Source organism: Battus philenor, unplaced genomic scaffold (genome assembly GCF_028537555.1).
Source record: "Battus philenor isolate CCGP_79_NKW_IND1 unplaced genomic scaffold, ilBatPhil1.0.hap1 SCAF_30, whole genome shotgun sequence".
Taxonomy (NCBI): domain Eukaryota; kingdom Metazoa; phylum Arthropoda; class Insecta; order Lepidoptera; family Papilionidae; genus Battus; species Battus philenor.
Genome location: NW_027181694.1, coordinates 1,716,977 through 1,734,349, shown reverse-complemented (window position 1 = coordinate 1,734,349; position 17,373 = coordinate 1,716,977). Strand labels below are relative to the sequence as shown.

Below are 17,373 nucleotides of genomic sequence, written 5' to 3'. Positions count from 1 at the left end.
GTTTTATGGATTGATTTAAATAAAAAGATAAACAAAAGGACCAATATATAGCTACTTCCGCACATGCATTCGTAGTCGTGCAATAAAGTGCACCGCCCGCCGGCCTGCTGATAAATGCGCATGCGGCAAGCAATTCGAATTACACAACTGCCACCGCCAAATCACTCAACACGTGTTTCACCCCTCCACGGGGCATCTTCAGGAGTTATGTTACACCGATTAGTGCCAAACACAAAGTGAGCCTCTAGTGTGAGAGATGAGTGGGCCGGCAGGCGGTGTACTTTATTGTACGACTACAACTGCATGTGCAGTAGCTATATATTGGTCCTTTTCTTACTTAGGATGGACTTCTGCAAAATAACTCCTGTTTCTATTAAATATTAAATAAAAAGATTGCCTGAAATGATAAATAATAAGTATTGTAGGAGCACATGTTGAATTTTAGGAAATAAGCTATGTTAAGGACTATATAGTAATGCTGTTAAAATTTGTTTACCACTGTGACACTGAGGTGCAGTTTATTTATTAATGTATGAGGTATGCAGCCAGGTCTTCTCTGAGGACTGGTTTCTGCAACTAATTGGTATTGCATTCATTTTGCGTGAGATGGGTTTTTTATGGCCCCCTATTTGTGGACCTCTCCTCCCGTGTTATGGTTTCACTATCTCCTTTCATCCTTCACAATCTATATCTTTCTGCACATTCATATCATCTCCCATGTATCGCTTTCCCTCCCTTCTCTTCGTTTGTAGACTAAAATTTGTTAAATTATCACAGTTTACGACTGGGTTAAGTTTGTTCAAGCCAACCAAACTGCTCGAGAAATTATGATAAAAAAGATGGGTAGCTTTGTAGGGTGCTAGGTAGTAGCTAGACCAAAGTACTATATGGGCAGCAGTCTAGTCCTTTTTTCAACCATACCCTGCACAGAGTAAGGTCTGTAACACTTAGAGTGAACAGAAGTTTGTTGAAACCATGACCAGTGGAAATCCCTGCTGGAGCAGGATGTTAAAGAACTGGCAGCTAAGTGCATTGATATATAGGGCCATTCTCCCTATGCCCCCAGCAACACCCATTGTTATATTTTAAAACAGCATGTATTCTATACTTTTAAATAAATATATAAATAATTCATAACTAAAATACACTGACTTGTCTAAACCTCCTTGTAACAGTAAAGATTAATAAATTTTATTTAAAAAAAGCTGTGACTTGCTGTAAAAAATAAACAAAAAGAAATTAACAAATGTCTTCATTATACATATATATTTAATTATTATTTTTTTGTATGCCCACCATAGCACCTGTTATATGTACAAAGCCAAAACCACCTGTTCATTGACATCTCCCCTTGTAAGGAGTCTTTGTTCATTCTTCTTTTAACCAAAGGGGGATGAAAACTGTCAATATTTTTTAATTTAAGTCATGATACAGATTGCACATGATAACTAATAATGTATTGAAACATAGCTATGTTGAAAATATCAAATCAAAAAAAAAAAAAATTATGAATATTTTTAATTTTTTTTTTTTGCCAGTTATATTTGGCATATGTAGATTACCCTGTCAACTGCCTATGGACTTATCTGTCCGAACTCTCCAAGTGCCTATAGGTCAGATCTGTCTGAAATAAAGTAGGCTGCATTATATCGAATTGCCTTAAAAATACTGTTCAAAATCGCTAGCTTTAGTTGTACAGACCACAGGGTCATAAACAATAATATAGTCAAATGAAGAGTTATGTCCGTTTCAAAGCAGAACACTAAGGGTGCCTAGATTAAGACCTTAAGGTAGCGCAGGTCAATTACTCATATGGGAGTCACTGCTCAGGCGACTACATACTGTTATTTTACCTAACTGATAGGTGGTCAAAGCTATAAAGATTTGGCGACAAATAAGCCATACATTCAGCACACGCTTTATAAACGCAATAATTACATAATTGATATTTTATATCAACATCTGTTATATAAGTCAAACCACTTATTGAATTGACATGTCTGCCCTTGCAGGGCCAAGTCAGATTATACAGGTTGTCAATTTATAAAGGATGATTGGAAATAGATGTAATATTTATATGCTGGTAAATAAACAATACATTTATTTTTTGTGAAGTGGTTTTATAAGTTCATACGTTTTATATTCCAGCTAACATTAAACAAAATGGCGTTGTGCGAGGGCCAACTGGACTCTGCGCTGCCGCAGCTCAAGAGGGAGGAGTCGTCGCCCTCCAGCGAGGGTCAGGAATCGCCGGAGAAGAAGCCGAAACTGGAACCCAACGGAGATATATATGGATTGAATAAAGGTAATGTCATTGACTGGACAAAGAAGTGGTCATTTACCAGCTTAGGGTTCTCCCAGACAGCTATAAAGAGCTAGGCTAGCTTTGCTGCAAGATCAAATCAAAAATTAAGTGATACACAGAAGAAGTAGTCAATGGAAAATTAAGATTTTTCATCTGAAAAATTCTCTAAAATAATATGACATAAAATATTTTCTCCTGTATCAAAATTAGTTAAGATAAATTTTAGTTTAAAATTTATCTTCACTAATACTTGAGAAATATTATAATACTTTAGAAATAATTTTGTTTAATTTTAGCATATGTATTCTTTGCTTTAATTGTAGGGCTCAACCTATTGAGTTTAAAATCCTCGCAGCTTTAAGTTGAATTTATAAGGGAGTTCATTTATTTTCAATTTTAATCATGCATGGTATTTATGGATGATCATGCGTGAATGATAGAATAAATTTAAAAAAGTATATATAATATCCTGCTTTTTTTAGCTATATAGGTCAGGTCTGTCTTAAATAAAACTTTCAATAACTGTAACACAGGGCGACATCTATGTAAAGGTCACAGTATTAGAGTAGTGTAGTTTAAATTGTCCGTCAACAGATGTCGCTAGTAGTATATTAGATCGCGCTATCGTTGTGTATCGAAGGCAGGATGGTATCGCAGCCGGTGGAACTTGTAAGATGTTCAGCAGTGGACTTATAAAGGAAATCTATAACAATTTTTTCAAAGCTGTTCGCACTTATGTGCTGAACGGTACCTTATTCACACTATCTCGTAGTATTACCATTTTGCTAAATGGTTTTGTACTATTGTGGTTAAAAAGTAAATTCTTTATTTAAGCTTTGATCCACGTCCGTAGTACGTACTAAGTCTTTTTAGCCCGAAGTCTTTTTCCGATAAAGCCTTAAAAAAGACCTTTGATTCTTATCGAACTGTCGTCCATGTTTAAGCTTTTCCAGTTTGCTGAAACCTAGGAAGGACATTACACCTGCCTTCCTTCCTTAATACTCGATAGTTTTAAATTACAATTTTAACTTCTTTTTGATCACAGTATAATAGTATGTTAAACTATATGTTAACCCCTATTGTGATGCATATGGAACAAACAGAAGTTCCATAAAAATCTACATAGTTTGTCTTATATATATAATTGAAATTTTGAATTTTATTTTAATTTCTTTACTATATATATTAATTTAAAATAGTTACTGAAAGAAATTAAAATAAAATCCAAAATTTTTCAATTAAATAATTAATATTTCTCAAGTTTGCAGTCTATTATCAATTTTTGCGTCGTCTATCTTCTTACTAGATCAGTGTTTGCCAACCTTTTTGATGTCAAGATCCACTCTAGCCTTTCTAAAATTCTTACGCCCCCAACGCAACACATTATAAATCTGAAAGGGTTGAACTCGTGTCGAGTCCATTTGCGAATTACCCCCCTTAACAATCACATTGCCCATCCGTGGGGCGTGGGCCCCATGTTAGAAAACACTGCACTAAAATCTTGTATATGTTTCGGCAGCAAGATATAAGATCCTACATACAATTTTTTATTGATAATATGGTTCATTATGCTTCAGTTTGAAATTTTCATAAACCACACAACAAACCGCATAAATGAAAATCTTTTATTTTATAGGCAAATTAGCTCAATTCTAGTACACAAATGATTATTGTAAATTATACAGGGTGATTTGGGACAGATTTTTTTGAAAAGTGTGAATGTATAGCTTATTTTTCAGCAAAAATCTTTGGAGCCTTTATTCATATTTCCAATAAGCCTTTAAATGTTCACTCTGAAATATATTTCATTAATTTATTTTATTATCTATACAACAGGGAAATAGCATCTCGCGGTACAAAGTCAAGGGTAATAAAGTAAACAATAATTCATTTTCATATGTAGCAATGCAAACATTCCAAAACACTTTTAATTATATTTTCATTTATATTATCATTTCGGTATTTATTAATTTTGAACCAATTAATTTTTAGATATAGTGCACATATACCTCTTTGAAGCTATTATACCAAATTCGAATCATCCTGTATATGTGAAACTGATAAAATATGTGTAATTAATGTAAGGCGCCGCTTTTTTCAGTCGCCGGCGGGCTGCCGCTGAGCGTGGACTACCGCTCGCCAGTTTCCCACTTTGTACCCCCAGCGGTGGAACTGTACGCGGCAAGGCATAAGCCTGAAGTCAACAAAGGTAAGGTATACCGGCCATCCATCAACTTAATAATAACCCTATCGTCGCTTATATGTCAGCTGATAGTCATCCTTTGTAAGGTATTAACCCCCCCCCCCCTCTCAAAGATCGTGTTTATCACTGCTGCCCACATCAAGCACACTTGATTATGTCGTTGCTTCACCTAATAAAAGGGTCTATAATAACACTGTATATAAAAAAGAATAGAAATTAAATGAAAGGTGAGAAATTCATTAAATAAAGAAAAGGAAGTAAGAAAAAAATAGAAATTGAAGGAAAATAAATTAAGAAAAGAAAATAAGTTAAGAACAGAATATATTTCACGAAAAGAATAGAAATGAGGAAAAAAAATAAACGAAAGAAAAGAAATGAGAAAAATAAAAATGAAAAAAAAAAGGGAACTGAAAAAAGAAATTAAGAAGTGAAATTAAAAAATAAAAGGAATTAAAATGGTGAATGAAGTTAAAAAAGAAAAGTAAACAGAGAGAGAAGAAATCAAGAAAAAAAATTTGAGGAATGTGATAGAAATGAGAAAGAGATGATTCAATAATGGCTAGAATCAAAATTCTAAATGTTATAAAAGAAGTGGCTGCCCAAGCTCAAGAACCAAGGATTACTTCATTTATTGCTTCATCATAATCTTCATCGTCAGTTCAGCCCCTCGACGTCCACTGCTGGGCCTTTAGGAGACTCTCTTGTAGTTAAAAGTAAAACTCGAGTGCGGACAACAGACTGAATTTTATTTTCTGAAACCCTATATTTATACAAAACCTTTAAACTAGATTAACTAATCCTAGAACTATGTTTATTTACGCAACAAATCACAATCCCTAAATTACAACCAATTACAGATGTCTGTGTAAGAGAGACGGAAGATGTGAGCGATAGAGAAAGGTGTATATAAATACGATCGCTCCTAGTTTAGTAGCGTGCAGCAATTTTGCCATTTCCAAAGGGACCGGTTGGAAGCGACATCCTGTGTCTTACGACAATCTAAAAAAATATTTCTATGAAGAAGTTTTTACATATATTGATTTTTTTCATATATGAGTCTGAAAATTCGGGAAGTTAAACCTAATATTAATATTTAAAAAAAATATGTTTATTAATAGGTTAATGTTATTGCAGTCAAACACACTAAGAAACCTAGTCAAAATAGCTGAACATAATAGTGGTAGAAATAGTGTTAAAAAGGGAATGTGTTCTTATGGGTGAACATCATACAGAATTTTAAATATGATCTGTTCACTGCCACTAACTTGCAAATCATCGTTTTAGCCCAGAGACACCCACTGCAAGTCAAGCCTCCCCCAAAGACATCTATGGGGGGGATATACCATCATCACCACACTTGGCAGGCTGGTTGACGTTTGCAGTGGTATTATGGTACGCATAGGACGCTGATGCCCATCCTCTGGAAACTTGTGGGCAGTGGAAATCCTGTATATATTACCCGGCGTTTAATATTGCACATCGTCCTTTGGAAAGAGACAACCTATTTTCGGCTGTGTAGAGCATTATCCCTGTCCTACATTAACTATGTTACGTTTTGTCAGTCGTGCGACAGAGATAACGCTCTACGCAGCCGAAATTAGTCGATTGTCTCTTTCCAAAGGTCGATGTGCAATATTTATCGCAGAGTAATGTAATTAATACACACAGTGTGAATTATATGTGTGTCCAGGGAATCGAACCAGCGACCTGTGATTGGCACTCACAGTCCTCACCGATGGGCTACCACTGTTTAGCTGCTAACTTGCCAATCTGCTGTGTTTGTTGGACTATGTATTCCCTGATCCCTGATTCTTGTGGAGAAATGCCGAGTATAGCTGTCTCCATGGCTCATTGTCAATGTGGTCTGAACTGAGAGCCCATGCCCCTGTGAGAATCATCACTGTGGACTGTTCTATTTTGAGTTTTTCATTTTAGTGTTACCGAAACTTCTGTACCGCGCCATGGCTATATACATGGCGAGATGTGAGGGGGATTATCGGTTGCTTCCCTTCACTCAGTCCTCCGTTTTTTTTTGGCTTCAGCCTCGCTGTGATTTCCTAATGAGCGGTACAGCGGTTTCGGTAGCACTATATCAAAACAGACTTGTAAGTTTGAATGGAACTAAGAATCTATAGAAATATAATTCAAAATGTTCCTCAAGAATTTACCGAACATCCTTGGGGGACATATTTGTACCTAAAAGTAATCAAATATAATTCTAAGATATAGATTTTACATTTAAGCACTATATTCCAGGATCAAATGTTTCTAAGGTATGGTATACCAGATGCTCAAGGTGTTTGCAGCTTTAATCGAACTAAAAATATACATATATGTCTGGTATATATATATATATATATTTTAGCTTGCAAGATGTAAAACTTTTAGGGGGGCTGTGTAGATTTGTTATCATAATGTAAAGGTTTACACTTATTTACAATCACACTGTATAATGTGATGTCTGAAATAAATTATTTCAATTTATTTTTTCTATTGTAAAACTTTGACAAGTAACTTTTGATAGTACAAAGTATGCTCTGACAGAGGTGTATTAATATTTCTGAAACAATTTATTTATGTACAGGGTGTACCATATGTTAATTTTGACAGCGAATGAGTTATACGTTCATATGAAATTAATCAACCTGTATATATCATACAGATTATTAATGAATTGCTTATTTGTTTATATTAATTACTTTCTACGTATCTATAATGTCTTATGTACTTGTTTTATCTCGTTTTTGTTAATTGATTTGTATGTTTGTATGTACCTGTATAGATAGGTGTGATCTTCCACTGCTGGATGTAGGTCCTAAAGATTTCCTTTAAGACTGGTTGGAAGTTGATATCAAGTATCTTGGTGATGGTGATGATCTGACATCCTACAAGGGTAACCTAATGATGTCCTCACTCGTGAACCTTCCAGAGATGAGCAACGGCCCGAAGCCAGAGAGCAGTTCCCCGTCGACACCGGCGAAACGGAAGCGCGGCCGGCCCAGGATCGACAAGACCAGCCCGGAGTACCTCGCTAACCTGGCGGCCCGGAAGCAGGCTAAGGAGATGGGTATGTGATGATTTGGATATTAATACACACGCCCTTTACATTCGCATTTACATGTATGTATGTATGGGCCTTAAAAGAAGGCTCGAGTTCAACCAGCTTCGACCAGATTGAATCTGAATTGCGATCCGGAGAAGAATAAAATTCTCTATCCGGAGATAAAACTAAACTCACCGATGTAGCTGGAATTGCTCATCTGAAGTTGTAGTGGGCGGGGCATATCGCTCGTGTAACCAATGGGCGTTGGTGTAGAAAGATTCCCTAGTGGTGACCACGAGCAGATAAACGGGGTGGTCAACAGATGATATAGTTAAGGTTGCAGGAAGTCGCTGGTGGCCAGTGCTTGACTGACCATTGTGATGATCTTTAGAGGAGGTCTATGCTTTCCACTGTGAGGGTATCGGTGTGATGATGGTGATATATGTATGTATGAATGTATGTATATATGTATGAATGAATGTATGTTTTTTTTTCGAAGAGGTTTGAAAATACGTTTACGTATCATAGGGCCTGATGGTGGTGCCCCGTATGTCGGACTCGATCTAGGCGTCAATACCGACTAAAAACAATCCTCTCTCATCGGTATCCCTGGTCCCCACGGCATGGCCGCTAGGCATTACTTCGCGGGGGGGATTTAGCTGCAGCTTTCTCTGATAAAGTGTATGAATGTATGTTAGTGTGACTATATGTATGTATGGATGTATAGTAACTCATTTAATATTAGTTAATGAATATGTAACTAATTACGTTCTCTAATTATTGTCAATAGCCAACTTATATCAGCATGGCTGGATTTCCTTACCTTGAGACATGAACCCAATGTTTGTATAAATGTATGAATATGTTCATGAATGTACATATGAATAAATGTGTATATATATGAATATATAAATTTGTTTGTATTTGTGTATTTATGAATTTCTGTATGTATGAATTCGTGTATGTATTTATGTGTGTAAGAATGTGCGAATTTTTGTATGTATAAGTATGAATGTATACATTTAAGACATATCCATTGGCAATAAATTATTTTTACTTAAAATAGATGTATGAAATTACATATATACTATACCCGGCAATAAATATTGAACATAGAACTTTGGAAAGAGAAAATCGGCTAATTTTGCCTTCGTATAGTGCTACCTCTTTCTAAATACAAACAGTCCGGTATCTATGAGGAGCTGTTACAACAAAGTATCATTTGCTTCTTTTGATAATCATTTTTATTCTTTGTATAAAATATACCAATTTTTATATATATAGTGGCTTTAGGTTGGGTTTAAATAAAAAAAGTTAGTTAGGAGTCGAAGGTGATCCCGAGGTGTTTGATCGAATCCTTCCAAGGGATGGGCCGGTCGATGACGGTGACGGTGACCTCAGTCGGCGAGGCGCTTGCGCTTGCGTATCCGGGGGGTCGAAAGTCAACGCGAGAATATAATCGCCTGGCTTTTGTTAGGATTAACGTTTATACTCCATTTTCTAAACCAATCGCCTAGGTGGGTGGCCGCGGCTTGGAGATGACGTGAAATGAATGCGCGTGCTCTACTGGTAGTGTAGATTGCGGTGTCGTCCGCGAAGAGTGCCAGTTGGACCTTGCTATCTTTCGGTATATCGCTGGTGAATAGCGAAAAGAGTAGCGAAGAGAGGCAGGATCCCTGTGGGACGCCTGCTCGGATGGGACGTGGAGGGGGGGGGGGGGAAGAGTAGAGAGGACGCCTTCTGCTCGATAGCGGGAAGAGTGCGGTTTCGTATGATCTTAACGAGTCTATCCGGCGCGTTGAGTGCGTACAGTTTATATAATAAACTCTTGTACCAGACTTTGTAGAAGGCCTTGGCGATATCGAATAAGATAGCGCCTGTGTCTCTAGGCTTCCTTGGTGCAAAGCCGTTGAGAATGGATTCCGTGAATCTGTGTGCTTGATGGACGCACGAGTGGTGGTTCCGGAATCCGAACTGTTCGTCCGGGAGGAGCTTTTGCTTGTGAGCGACGTCTTTAAGCCGCTTGAGATGGACGCGTTCGTATAGCTTCCCCAAAGTGTCCAGGAGGCTAAAAGGGCGATAAGATGACGCGCGATTCCTTGTTTTGCCAGGCTTCGGAACGCCTACAACCATCGCTTCCTTCTAGATATCTGGAAAGGAGCAGCTGGCGATAAGGGAGATGAAGATGGAGACCAGTAGGAGAATAAGGTGAGGAGGGAGGAGTTTTAGGACTCTGTTGGATATGTCATAAGGTCCCGGGGTTGATTTGTTTTTAAGACCTTTTATAAGGTCTGCGACCTCTTCAGAGGAGACGGGAGGGATTTCCGGTCCGCTCGGCGGGAGCGCCGATTTGATCCGGACCTCTGTTTCGACCGTACTCATCCATATATATATATATATATATATATATATATATATATATATATATATATATTAAACTCATGTTATATATATATATATATATATATTAAACTCATGTTATATATATATATATATATATATATATATATAACATGAGTTTAATGAAACGACCAAGTATCAAGACTGGGTGATGCAAGATTCGAAAGATCAGATTGTATCCAACAGCGACAAATTTCTCATTAAAGTTATTTTTTTTTACGTTTCTTTTAATTATTTTTAATTTTACTTGAAAGTTTATGTATGAAAACAATTTTTAAACGTTTTGTTTTAATGTTTAATATAAATAATCCGTTGAAAATTATTAATATATTGGTTTTTGTGAGGACTGACAAAATTTTTTTAAATTTATATTGGTCCGTTGAAAAGGTTAAAAAGGTTGCTAACCCTTGTGTTAGCACTGTATGTTTATTATATATAATTAATTAATTTAATTAAAATAGTTTTTAAATCGACCCGGAAGGCTAGCAGGTGATTTTTATTTTTGTAACTTTTTAATACCCAGTCTTTGGAGCGTCTCGTTCAACTCCTGCAAAGGATCGACTGGGTCTCTATTTACATCATCATGAGAATGATTTATTTGTTAACATCTTTATCCTGAACGTACTCTGAAATGGAGTAATAATCCTTTTTGGAGAGCCTATTCATTCTTGAATTTACTGCGTAGTTTGGTATGTTTGATATAAAATCGTATATGTTCACCTAAAAATAAGTGAGACACTATGGAGTCTAATGGTGGGTGTAGAAAGTTTATTTTTATTCCATAGTTTACCTTGTCGGAGAACATTATATTAACACATTCCATGTCATGTGGGGTGTATAAGACTCCCGCTGCACCAGTGGCGTAGCTAGGGGGTGGCGAGCGAGGCGGCCGCACCAGGCACCACAAGCAGGGGGGGGGGGGGCACCAAAGTTGAAAATAATTTTTTTTTGAATGATGAATAATGAAATGTTAAAAGAAAAATGAAAACCATAATTTAAAGTAAATAACATAAAAAGAATATCGAATTTTACTATTTTTGTGCTAAAAAAAGTTGTTAAATAATATGAACATTAAAAAAAGTAAACGGTTACATATTATAATATACACAGTGTTTAAGCCTTTCATTCGCGAAACACATAAAGTGTTTTTTAAAAGGGCCCTAAATCACAAAAACACGATAATATATAAGATCTAATGTTATTTTATATATATTTATTATTTTGAACCAAAAAAAATATATTAACTACATTCTGTTTTGAATTTTAAAATTATATACGCTTTAGGGTGATTTATAACTTATTCCCATTAAGTTTAGCTTTGCAACATTGAAAGTGTAAAGCACATATGGAAAATTTGTAAAAATTTCCGTAGAACGGAACGTATTAATTAAAATTACATTAACCGAGTAGGCACTTAAAACTAAAAAAAACTGCTTTATTTTCATACTTTTTGTAATGAAAGATATTTTGAATCACACGTAATGATATTTATTTATGAAAATATTAACAGAAAAGTGAACAAACTGATATATTTATCGAAGAAACTATGTATGTATATAAACATATATATAAATACGCAATACTTCAGTAGTACAATATACATATAAAGAAATATATATAAATAACAATAGATATGTTATAATTTTATATACACATAACACATTACATATATACTATTATTTTTTTTATACATATATGTATAAAAAAATAATGGTAAAGAAAGGTAGTTTCTTTATACATATATCTCATGAATATCACCACCTACAAAGCGTATATATCTAATATATAAAATTCTCGTGTCACGGTGTTCGAACTTGAACTCCTCTGAAACGGCTCGACCGATTTTTACCAAATTTTATATGCGTATTCAGTATGTCTGAGAATCGGCTACTATCTATTTTCCATACCCCTAAGTGATGAGGGTGGTCCACCCCTAAATTTTTTCTTTTATTTTTTTAGACAATTTTTTTGGTTTTTATTTTATTATTATACAGCATACAAAATACACACAACCCTAAATTTTCACCCCGCTACGATCGATCCTTATCTTTAATTTGTTAATTAAAAACTTTATTTTTTTTTGCAAAACAACGTTTGCGGGATCAGCTAGTATAATATAAATTAGTTGTAAGTTAGTAAATTAAAAATTAGCTAAAAGGGTTGAAAGTTGTCCGGACGTCGTCAATAGATGGCGCCACTCGTTGTTTAAATCGCGGTGTCGTTTTGTCGACTCGCAGCGCACTAGAAGCTCCGCCGCGGTAAACTAAACGCTATCTGCAAGTTTCAAATCAAAAACAAATAATGTATAACATAAATTTTTGAGTTGGCCTCTTGCACGCTTGTGTATTGAGGTCTTATTTGTAATACAATCCAGGGGTCCCCAAACTGAGGCTTTTCGAAACGGGTATTTTTGGACGAGATTTTTGGTTTAATTTTTAATTATTTCAATATATATAATATTAGCTCCTGGTACATCGTAACAAATTATTTGTGTGAATAATTTTTCATGCAGTACCAATATTTACAATGCGATTAAAATAAGAATAGGACCGGCCTAGCGCCATGTTGTGACGTCACAACGGGAACTTGGTATAGTGTGCAAAAAAAGCAATGTTAAAAAATAATACCAGTGGCTAGTCACTCGCTCGGCTACCTTCGAAGCAGTTTCCAAATGCTTAATGAAACTTCCAAATACATCACGCGATATATGAATATTGCCATCTGGCCCTGGTACAATTCTTGCTTGTTTTAACTGGTCCAACAATATAATGGCACGTTTTTTCTCTTCCTCGAAGTACTTATCAACATTGCTGATAATCTCTCGAGCTCGCCGATGTAAAACACTACCTTTTATGCTCATTGTAGAACGAATTAAGCAATCAACAAAAACAATTATTATTATTTTTTTATTTTATATATTTAATGCTGACAGTACTTATATGAGTGAAGTTAGCCGAGAGCCCGTCCTATTCTAATTTTAATCGCATTGTAGTTTATTGACGCGAAAATGAAGTTTAAGAGCGATGGTTAGCTTCACAGATTAACAGATGGCGTTGGTGATAGATTAAAACGCGATATCATTTGATCGCAGTGCGCCAATAGGAGCGACAGTTGAGCAGTTTCACATATGATGATAAAGATGAAATGCATATGCTATATATTTTTGTGAAGCCGTTCCCACATTGTGATACGGTTTTTATTTAAGTTCACCAACCCTTCCACTCCGTGAACTAAGACATTACTTCATAGGATCATTTCTATAGTAAGAGATTCACTCTGGTTTCCTTTCAAAACTAATGGTATGTATCAACCGTCAATCAAGACGAAGTCAAGACACTCAACATCAAGAGAAGATGTATGAGTGGTCGTTGTACTGTAGCTTCTTGTTAATGTTGACCGAACCTCCGCTAGCACTTATAATGAGCGCGGAGACTCTCAACAGCGCGATGCAGATTTTCGTTGCGTCTACTGTGGCGCCATCTGTCATTTATCCGTTTCATTGCCGTCGCCGCCGCGATGCGATCGACGGTCACGTGGGTAAGAGCTCGTTGCTAGGCAACGCGTGTTTAAATGGCGCGCGATATGCACGCCACAAAGACAAGCAAGACAAGAGACAAGTCAAGGGAAGAGAAGACCCAAGAGAAGAAGACAAGACAGCATTGACGGAACAACAAGCCATATAAACCATCCACAAGACATCCATCATCAAAGTCAAGTGACATCATCCATCGAAAAATTGGCTCCGATTGCTCTAAGCAGAAGCGTTCCGTTCGCGCCCTACCCGCGACCAGCGCTGCCGCCCAGAGCTCTCCCCGCCGACTATTTCGCCAGCCAGCCGACCGTTCCTTCGCACCGCACTGCACCGCAACTCCGCTTGCGTGAGTGGTGCGCACACGCCGGTTCGCCCGCAACACACCGACCGTCGCGCAGTCGAATTCCCGCTCGGAGCGGGACTCGCGTCTCGCGCGGCTTGGCTCACCCCCCCCCCGACCCCCGCGTGGGTTCCCCCGCATAGGACAGAGAGACGCCTTAACTGTGGTGTAGCTTTTTTTTTTGTTTCGGTGGGGGAAATCTTCCGGTATTCAAGATACCCTGCCTCTAGGGGGAGGACAGGGGTATGTGGGATTCCTACCCACTAAAACCCCCCCCGGTGGTCGCCCTCTGCGCTATACGAGGGACCGCGGTATGTCCCGGTCAGGGATCGCCACGCGGTCTTCCCTCGCGCCGTGCTATTTTTCGATAGCCCGTCCCGGGGTATGCGTGGATACGCTACCCTCGAAACCTTTGTGGTGCTATCACGATGGTTCGAGACCACGTCGAACCATCGTCCGCCTCAGAGTCGCAGAAGCTAGTGGGAGTTTAGGGCTCCCACCCTAAACTCCGAAAGCGCCTCCGAAGGCCCCGTTTATGGTAGGGGAAACTGTGGTGTAGCTAGTACAACTTCAACAGGGGCTAATCCCGTTCCGAACATCGCTGTTCGGCACAGGGGTGCCCAGTTCGGTTTAGAAACCGATTTAGATTAGGAAGTGCCGATGCCGATGCTCCCGTGAGCAAGTTCGTTTACTCCCTGCCACCTGGAGGTCGCGTGTGTTAGTGCCGTACCTGCTTACTACACATTAAATTACTTTGTACACACTCGCAATGTCGCACCAGCAACTACTAGACTTAACGATGCATCACCCCGCCTTGTGGGCCGCTCATCCAGCTCACCCAATCCTCTAAGCTCGGTTCATCACCGACTCCCCGGCATTCTCAGACGCCGGTCCCTCAACACAGAGGGACCCCACTAAAGTACCGTACCTCGGCTACACTGTCGTCCCCAGCGACGCCGGCTCAAGCTCCGACTCCGAAATGTAGGTAGACACCGCCTCCAAACTAAACCCTAAAGACGATAAGGGCTTCACTCTCGTCCAAACCAGACACAAGAGGACCAGGAAGGCCCGCATCTCCAAAGGGGCCTCATCGGGGGAAGATTCCCCGCCCACTCCACCTACACCCGCCAATAAAGTTACGAGGGGCCCCAAGCCCCCGCGACAACCCCCGCACCCTCGCAAGAGAGCCCCGCCGCTTACTGCTGCCTTAGCCGCTGCCCCCAATCATTCTCCAGGACATGAATGCCTGGATCAAAATTTCGTCCTGGCTTAAAAGCCACGGCATATCCTGCTCCAAAGCGCAGAACACCGCGCAGGGGATTAGAATCCACCTTTCAACGGTGGATCAAACGATCTTTTCGAACGCATCATCTATGCACTGTGGGACTCTCGTTCCACACCTACGCCCTCCCGGAAGAGTGGCAATTAAGGGTAGTCGCTCAAGGACTCCCTCTCAAAATCTCATCAGACGAGATAATGTCCGATCTTAAATCACAAGGCATCCTTGCCTTATCATTCATCAACTTAATAAGAAATTCCGCTGGTGCTACTCGCCATCGAGCTCACGCCGGAGAGTAAGCAGATCTTCGATATTAAAAATATTTGCGTCCTCTCAGGAATTTCATTCGAAGCTCCTCATAAGAAGGGCTTAATCGGGCAGTGTCATCGCTGCCAGCTGTACGGGCACTCTGCCCGCAACTGCTACGCACGCCCTAGGTGCATCAAATGCTTGGGTAACCATGGCACCCAGGATAGTTCCAGAACTCCCGACCAAATGGCCACCCCGCCAACTACTGGGGTTGCGGTAAAGCGCCTAAGCGGCGGCCGGTAGGCCCTCCCCGCGGCGCACGCGTCGCATAGGGCCGCCCCCGTTAGAGGCCTGAGACCAACACCTCTCCCTCTTTCCCCTCCCACGCTCTCGCCTTCCTCCGCGTGGGCCAAACCCCTTAACACCGCACGGGTAGCGGCTCACTCTTAGCCCGAGGTAGTCTCCAGCGCTCCCATCTAAGGCTGCGCCAAAACCGCAGCCCAATCCTTCTGGAGACACTGCAAGCGCAAACCACTCAACACCATCAACAACCACTGCACCTGCAACACTTTACACAGGTCGTCGCGTTCTACATAACAAAACAAAACATCACCCACCACGCCACAACACCACAACACCAGTTTTTAGTGAGCGGCCGCCCGCTCCCTAACCGCGAACAGCGTGAGCGGACCGTGGTTAGATCCGGATCCCTCTTCGGCTCGCCTGTGGTCCGCGCTGCCGTACTAACCCGTAAGCACACTCCAGCAACACACCCCGTCAAAGCTTTACCGCGAAGAGCCTTAACAACGTGCGGGCGTCCCCGTGCAGCTGGTAGGCGCCCGACCAGCTATTAGTTTCTAGTTTTAAATCTAGTTCACGGACCCTTCCGCTCCGTGAACTCAGTACCGATGAAGCTGTAAAAGCCTTAGGACTAATAGCATTCACATCTTCAGAAACATTACAATAAAGTGATTTTTTAGTATTTTACCAAACACTCTTATCTTATTTTGAACTGTTTCTTTAAGAATATAAATATATCTTTAATAAATTATTTATCACTGTTTGACTATTAATTAAAACAGTCAATAGACACTGAAGAACACGCAAGACCGTTCATCGTGGCTATAGAAGGGGGGGGGGGGGATGCTTCTACCTTTGGATGTCTATCCGCTGATGAGGAAATATAGTAAACACCGCTTTTAATAAAATAATGCTATAATATATGCTGACGCCACCCGGTGTCTCTGTTACACTAATGCACGTTTTTAAAAGCGATCACCTTTCTTTAACATTTTACAAGATTACCCTTTTTTAATAATTACTTGCAAAATATGAAAAATATAAGTCAGTGTATATATGTTGTAAAATTATGTAATTGTAAACATAATTATTGTAGGGTACACACATATTTTGTTAACGTCGACTGTCAAAATAATTATTGAGGGTAGTCGGGTTTTTGCATGTTTTGTTGGTGGCTATTATTAATAAAATAGCAACAAAAACATTTGCTGTACAATTTGTTCGTGTTTATTGCAAGCTTGCACACATATATTTATCGACGCACTCACGCCACAGTATAGTGTTGACTGATTGATATCCCAACACTATGTTACGATAGTCAAATATAAAGTATACATATACATATGTATATACATATATATATATGTATGTATATACTTATGTATACTCACATATGTATATGTGTATGTGTATATTCAGTTTTCATGCGTATGTATATATGAAAACTTAAACGGCCTTTCCATGTCTATGTTCCCTTATTAGCTAGTAGTGGCGTTTCTTCCCGCTTCTTCTCTAAAACTATGACATCTTGCGAATCAGTGTATCGACAAAAATAAAATAGATTTACTTTTTGTTCTACTCGTTTGAACTAGACGTCACAAGATTTAAAAATGGAACGTCGGTACGGCAGTCGTCGTTAGGACGCGTCGGTGCGCGGTGGTGCGGCCGTGTGCGGGTAGATGGCGGTAGTCGTAGAATGCATCGCGCTTACGTTTGACCGCG

The 17,373-nt window shown here is 39.1% G+C and overlaps 1 protein-coding gene and 1 pseudogene across 3 annotated transcripts in view; both read left to right on the top strand.

Annotated features, from left to right (window-relative positions):
- LOC137927377 (myoneurin-like) overlaps positions 1 to 17,373 on the top strand; it is a 60,743-nt gene that overhangs the window by 4,004 nt on the left and 39,366 nt on the right. For all 3 annotated transcript variants that reach the window (XM_068771176.1, XM_068771175.1, XM_068771174.1), the window contains exons 2-4: positions 2,149 to 2,305; positions 4,407 to 4,514; positions 7,438 to 7,575. In XM_068771176.1, the coding sequence (XP_068627277.1) occupies positions 2,164 to 2,305; positions 4,407 to 4,514; positions 7,438 to 7,575 (388 nt within the window). In that variant the 5' untranslated portion in view covers positions 2,149 to 2,163. The remainder of the gene's footprint in view (positions 1 to 2,148; positions 2,306 to 4,406; positions 4,515 to 7,437; positions 7,576 to 17,373) is intronic.
- On the top strand, positions 13,184 to 13,317 carry LOC137927494 (small nucleolar RNA U3; annotated as a pseudogene).